We start from the raw sequence: 6764 nt of genomic DNA on the forward strand, positions 1-6764 counted from the left end.
TTTGAACAAACCAGTTTTATTTTACTTGAAGCTCTTCTATTACATCAGCTGATGTGCTTAAACACTTTCATTCTCACCAGTGCTACTGCTACAAACCCAGCCTTTCTGTCAGAAGTTACCTGAATGAATAAAGTGTTAGCAAGTGTTGTGGACTAAGATTTGTTAGAAATCTGTACATTGCAATACATGCTAATGTACTGGAATGCTCTTTAAGTAGCAGTAAGGCACGTGTCTTTATACACAGGAGGCTCCTGTGCACCACTGTGTAGCCCTCTGTTTTGAGGTGGTGCTGCCCACAAATGGGCAGCTTTCTCAAGAGGTTGGGGCTGCTGCTTCAGCATTTGCCCCAGGCAGGCAGGGCTGTGCCCAGTGCTGTCTTGGCAGCAGCTCCTGGGTTTTCAGTACATCTTGTGTTACAGCAAACTGATATGAGGGACACTTCAGCTTATGCATCCAGTTTTACACAGCTTGGCTCAAGTCCAATGAAAATTCAGCTCTTGAGACAGGTTGGATCTCAGGTGAAAAAGGGAGAGGGGTCACTAGAATCATGGGTTTGAGGCTCGCTGTACTGCAGAGGCCTCGGCAGCCGTGCCCTTCAGCTTGCAGGGCCCCTGTTGCAATTTCTCTTCAACCCAGCAAACAGGAAGAGTAAAGAAAATTATTTGTTGCCCACTGTTCCTCTCTTGCCTGTTCTTGAGGAGCAAATGTTCTTGTTGCTCTGCGTAAGTGCTGACTGTGCATTTTCAGGTTCTGCTGCAGCTGATTTTGCTGGAAGGGAGTGTGCAGGCACAGCAGAAATCCTCAGTCTCAGGCTGATGCTGAACAGCACCACAGGAGGGGGACACAGATCCTGCATGTCACGCTAACAGTCCTCATCCCTGTTGTGTAGTGGGATGACAAACACAGAGATGTCATCATAGGATGCCTCGTGGCTGTCATCCAGCATCCACTGATGGCCTCTCTTCTTTCCCCTTGCTCTGCATACCAAGCACTTGGCCAGTTCAGAAAATCTGTGGGAGGCAAAAATGCAAAGTTTGGCTTAATGTGGCACTGTCTGCTTAAGAACAACATGAAGATGTGGCTTTATGTTGACAAAATAGTAGAGTTTTTAAGACACCAGCTTTATAACTGTTTCTTTAGGAGGGGGAAAGATTAGGGGGTGATTTCCAGAGGCACAGAAAAGAGTGCTTGGTCATGCTGGAGCTGACCTAGAAGAAGAGTGACTTCAGACTGCTTTGTGGTCTGACCAGGTTCTTTGGAAGGGAAACTGATGGCAAAGCTGGTATTACCTGTGAGGATCTGTCCTGTTTTCTGCAAGGAAATTCCTGGCCATATGGGCCACCTCTTTGTTGCCCAGAACATCCCAAAGACCATCAGTTGCCATGATGAGGACATCATCTTCCTTAATGTCATGCAGAGCAAAGTCAAATACATTCACCTGGAAAGCAAAGGAATAAATTGGTGACACTTCCTGCAAGTTACTGGAGGGGACAGGGAGATGACACTTTCCCTAAGAAATGACATAAAGTGAGACCAGGGTGCTTTGAATCTTCTTCATCCCCTTGCTGCTATGCTTCTTGATTTCTCTGTCTTGGGGATTCTCTTGGCAGCACGCAGAGAGATGGGAAAAAGGATGCAGCTAAGACCTGTCAGGTCTGTAAAAGATGGGTGCTACAGAGGAAAAGCAGCATGTTTAATTCTACCCTGCAATTCCCATGTGCCACAACTGACCTTGGGAATGCAGGACAGGAAGGGTTTGACTTCAATGTTGGTGTCGATGACTTTGAGCTGATGATCCCCCAGACCTCGAGAGACAGCTAGAGTCCCCAGCAAGCGAGCCTGGCCCCAAACAAAGCAGAACAGTATTGAAACATGAGAATGTGGCACCTTTGAAGGCTGATGGCTGGCTTGTCCTGACTGATCTCTGTGTTGCTGATCTGTGTTGGTTTCCATGAGTCAGGCAGCACAGGGCTATTGACGGGCACTGCTGTATCAGGGCTGTGGCACCGCACTGTGCTGGGAAGCCTCAGAGCACTGGGTGCTCTGCAGCCCCAGCCTGCCACAGTGCCCTGGAGTGTGACAGGGACAATGAGGACTGCCAGCAGACTTGCCTCTGTCTTCCCAGTGTGTAAAGCATTAAGCTACCTGCTTCCCATGACCATGGACAAGAGGATATTTGAGGTCAGCTTTCTCCACCATCTTGTATCCCCTGGAACAGAGAATTCACTGTTGATTTGGGATTTTTCTGACTTGAAGGTACAACCCAGCCAGAGCACCACCCACACACAGGCAGCTGACTGAGGCAGGGGCAAGGTTCTTGCTGAAGCAGATGCAGCTGCTGATGAAGCAGATGACCACATGCTGAGTCACCAGGTGTTTTTCCCATTCCCCTTCCTCCCCAGCTTGTATGTGCACCAGGCTGAAGTTCCAGCACCAGCCCCACCTCGCAGAACCCCAGAAGGACCATCTCCATGGTTCTTATCTGCACTGCCAGGGCTCCAGCCCTTCAGTCAGAGCCAGGCTGCTCGCAGCATCCTTCCCTTGATCTGAGCTTTGCAGTACCAAGACCCTGCTTTCACCAGTGGGGGAAGACCTCCTTTCACTTCCCCATCGCTACGAGCAGGTAAGGCTGCCCTGTGCTGCAGCCATGTCCTCAGGCAGAAAGGACTCACCAGCCTTCCATGAAGTAATCCCGGTACAGGACTTTCTGGCCCACATCATCTCCCTTCAACCTCCGTGGAAACTCGAAGCGCGTGAACTCACCATCCAGGAGCTTGGGGAAGAGAAAAGCCTGGAAGAGGCAATGAAGGCATGTGGATGGACAGGTTCTGCTTCTGCCAGCAGCAAAATGGAGAACAGATCTGGGAAAACACATCCTAAGGAAGATGTGAGCATCTCTCATACTAAAGGCTGTTGGTTGAATATTGCCCTCACACCTCCTCGGCTAGTGCAAGATGACATTCTGGCCAGAGTGGCCTCTGAGGAAAGCTGGTGGTCACTCTTGCACGAGCCCTCTCTGAGCCAGAGGGATGCTTGCAGTTGGATTGTCTGAAGTGCAGAAGGAGTCGCTCACCAAGTGCTGGATTCGCTGCCTCTCTGTCTCAGGTGTGAACTCGCAGCTCATGGGCACAACATTGTCCTTCAGAACAAGAATCGCCCTGAGAGGGGGAAGAGGCAAAGAGCTGAGCTGTGTCTGTCACCACAGCCCTCCTCTTACCAAGGGTAGGCCCAGGGTCAGCCAGGTGTGGGACTGGGGGGTAACCAGAGACACAGCAATGCCAAGGAGTAGCTCTGCACGCAGAAATGTTTGAAAATACTGATGCATTTTAAATAACTCCATTGCAATTGCACTGGTGCTGCAGAGAGCAAGGGTTTGACAAGGGTAGAGCTCGCTGCTAGAGGGATGGTGGGCCAAGGCCAGATGAAGTGTACTAGGATGCCTTGAAATCACCTTCCACTTTGAAACACCTGCCAGACTGAGCTCACTGCAGCACTATCACCCCAACACTGCCCTGTGGCTGGGCAGATTTCAGTCCCTTGAAATCCCAAAACCCTTCCACCAGGTCCTGTGGCAGTGCAGAAAAATGGCTGGGCTGCATGTTTATCTTCTGTACAATTAAATAAAATGCTGGAAACCTTGCTTATCTCCCAGCTCTCATCCCCTAGCAACTCCCCCTTTTTACTGTGGCTCACCTGCTGTCCCCAGCATTAGCCACATACAGCTTTCCCTGGAAATAAAAGGCAGCCAGAGCAGTGCAGCCTCCTGTCTGGTTGGTAGCTTCCATCTCCTGTCCAATTACTTCATCCTGTGGGTTTAAACGAGTCTGGAAAGTGATGTGAGCCAGAGTGCTGCTTTCTGCAGCTGCCTCATGCCTCCCAGCAGAAATCCAGAACCAAAACTGCTTGTGGATGGGCTATGGGAAACCAGCTGAGTGAAAGAGAAAGTTGCTTTGGTAGAGCCAACAAGGCTATTGCTACTGGACTAAGGACCACTTTAGGGGTGTGATGGGGAGATCTCAAACTTGTACGGGCTGCACGAGTGTGACAACAGCCACCATCTACCCCTGAAGAAGCGTAGCCCCTGGGTGCAGCCGAGCAGAGAAGCTGTAGTTTTGCTCTGCGTTAGCACTGCCAACGTGCAATGGATCTGAGACAGATCTTGGAGCTGACCCAGCATGATCTCAGCACACTTAAGGGTTTGGCCAAATGTTCTTGACTGCACGATGAGCTGCTGAACTGCAGACCCTGCCCATGCCAGGCAGCAAGAAGGAACAGAGAGACTGCCTGGGGCAGCAGGACCACCGCCTAGCATGGGATACTCACACATTCCTGAAAGGCATTCTCCAGGGCTCCCACCACGAGGTCTTCTGCATGGATGTGCTTCTCCTCCACAAACTGTGGGTCGCTGTCACAAACACAGCGCCCGCTCAGATGCATGGGGGGACGGGCCTCTGTGATGCCTCCCACAACCTCCTCCAGCTTCTGCTTGATGCAGTAGTGCAAATAGTTGGAGGCGATGATGGCAGCTTCTGGGCCACCGTGGCCATCAAAGAGTGCCCAGTAGTAACCAGTCAGAAACTGCAGTGAGGAAGAGGGACAACAGGGCAAGATTTGCAGCCAACTCACCCCCCATACTGTTCCTCTGCATTCTAGGGGAGATGGGGCTACTCCATTTCACAAGAGGCTGAGGTGAAGCTGCTCCCAGGTGAGAGCATCCTGTGTGCCTGGTGCATGCTGCTCTCTCCCAGTGATGACAACAAACGCTGGCCCTCAAAAGCCTTGTAAGGGCAGTAAAGGAAAGGTGAGGACAGTGAGTAAAGGGGTTGCGTGCCCTCAGACGCTGCAAGGCATGGGCCAAAGAAATAGAAATGCCATGTAAGGGCAGAGTTGGGTGCTTACTGGCCAGGCATAGCGTACGTGGGTCCCCTAAATGTGTCCAAGGAAGGGTTTCAGCACGTGGGCATGTAGAACTGATGGGACAACTGTGTTTCCTGTACCTGGGCCCTTGGGTGCAGACCAGGGCCAGCAGCAGGGTGACCACAACCTGCTTTACCTGTGTGGAGCACAGGATCAGCCACTCCTCATCTTCCTCCAGGCCCGGCTCTCTCCTGCGGACAGAGATCTGACAGCAGGCTGCCTGGTCCTCGTTGAACTCTGACTTCTCAGCATTTATAACCCTGGTAAGATCAGTAACAAAAGCTCCAGGTAAGGCATGTGGACACACTGCACCTTGCCTGCTCCCAGCCAGCTCTCCTGGGTGCTCCTCAGCCACAGTGAATGGCTGCACCTTGTCCCATCCTTCCAGCCCCACACTCCCCGCCCCCTTTTCAAACTCGAGGATCTCTTTGCTGGGGACCTAAATAACAAGTCCTTTATGTGCAGCAGGAAAAAAACTTGGCCAGGGACACAAGGAAGAGTGGTTTTGGAGCACCCTGTCATCAGGCAGCCCTTGTCAGCAGCCCAAGCTGTGCCATTTCCTTGGTGACACAATGAATTGCAAAACGATCACTGTTCTTCCTTTGCAGCCTGGCTAATGTTTGTCCCTGGATGGCAGTCTGTTCTCCTTGCACAGCTCAGAAATTTCTGAAATTCTGGTCTCTCCCTCCCTTTGTTTTTAAGATGCTTTGCCAGGAGTGAGGAGATGGACCCCTAGTGCCTCTGGCACTTTCTCTGCCTCAAAAAACACTTTATCTGCACCAAACGTGCTTTCTGCTGTCCCGTCCCCCTGCCCAGGGAGAGCTCTCTGCCCGCCGCTGCCCAGCACAGCAGCCCCACGGAGCAGCCCTGCCTGATCAGCTCCCTGCAACCAGGGGACAGGTGACATCCCAGCGGCAAAAATGACAATATATCAGGGGACAAGATGCACGAGCTGACCTAATGCTGCTCTCAGGGCTGCCCCTGACACTTGTGACAAGCACCGGTGACCGCTCTGCAGCCTGGCAGGGTGCGGGCAGAGGGATGGGGCAGAGGGATGCGGGCAGGGAGGCGGGCAGAGGGATGCGGGCAGAGGGATGCGGGCAGAGGGATGCGGGCAGAGGGATGGGGCAGGGGGATGCGGGCAGAGGGATGCGGGCAGGGAGGCGGGCAAGGAGGCGGGCAAGGAGGCGGGCAGAGGGATGCGGGCAGGAAGGCGGGCAGGTGCTGCCCCGCGCTGCCTCCAGCCACCGATGGGGAGAGAGAAGGAACGAGCCACCACACCAACCCTCTGTGGTGCCTGGAGGGAGGCAGCTGCTCCCTCCTCGCAGGCTGGCTGATTCCTGCCTCCCACCCTCCCTTGCCAGGGCAAGGCCAAAGCTCCGTGCTTGGGTCGCGGCTCCAGCCGCGGGAGCAGCGCGGGTACGGCGTGGACGGAGCGCGAGCACCCCCTGACCCGAAACCCCCGCATCTCTCTAACCCCACCCACATCCTGGACGTCCCTCCAAAGCTGCACTACACCCCGCCCAAAACCCTACGAGCACCCCTGCAGCCCCTCTAACCCCGCACCCCGCGGGTCTCCCGGAACCCCCTTCCCGGACTCACTCGGCGTAGCCCGTGCCCCAGGGCAGGGGCCGCTCGGGCCCGGTGCTCCGCACGGCCCGGCCACCCCGCGGGCTCTCCTCGACGCCGCCGCCGCCGCGCAGAAACTTGGGCCGGCGGTAGCGGGGGGTGGCGGGCGGCGGCCCCGGGCCAGGCCCCCGGGAGCAGCCGGGTCTCTCGGCGGGGCCGCCCCGGCGCAGCCGCCGCAGCCACTCGACAGACATGGCGGTGGCCGCGCAGCGCCGCCC

At 54.5% G+C, this 6764-nt stretch overlaps 1 protein-coding gene across 1 annotated transcript; it reads right to left on the reverse strand.

The window, feature by feature from the left end:
• Positions 1-6759, reverse strand: PPM1M (protein phosphatase, Mg2+/Mn2+ dependent 1M). Its single transcript, XM_051627233.1, has 10 exons — positions 6520-6759; positions 5054-5177; positions 4324-4578; positions 3694-3806; positions 3074-3158; positions 2673-2791; positions 2146-2209; positions 1732-1839; positions 1290-1438; positions 1-1010 (listed from the first exon to the last, which is right to left on the reverse strand). Exons 1-10 carry the CDS (start codon positions 6738-6740, stop codon positions 863-865), a joined length of 1386 nt encoding a protein of 461 aa, XP_051483193.1. The 5' UTR covers positions 6741-6759; the 3' UTR covers positions 1-862.
• Between the last annotated feature and the right edge of the window lie 5 nt (positions 6760-6764).

This window comes from Apus apus, chromosome 9 (assembly GCF_020740795.1).
Source record: "Apus apus isolate bApuApu2 chromosome 9, bApuApu2.pri.cur, whole genome shotgun sequence".
In the NCBI taxonomy this organism is placed as follows: domain Eukaryota; kingdom Metazoa; phylum Chordata; class Aves; order Apodiformes; family Apodidae; genus Apus; species Apus apus.

Coding starts and splice junctions, on each gene's coding strand:
- PPM1M (XM_051627233.1), bottom strand. CDS start 6,740: ATGTCTGTCGAGTGGCTGCGGCGGCTGCGCCGGGGCGGCCCCGCCGAG. Junction 1,840..2,145: donor TCCATGGTCATGGGAAGCAG/GTAGCTTAATGC, acceptor GTTTGGGGCCAG/GCTCGCTTGCTGGGGACTCT. Junction 1,011..1,289: donor AACAGGACAGATCCTCACAG/GTAATACCAGCT, acceptor TGCCTCCCACAG/ATTTTCTGAACTGGCCAAGT.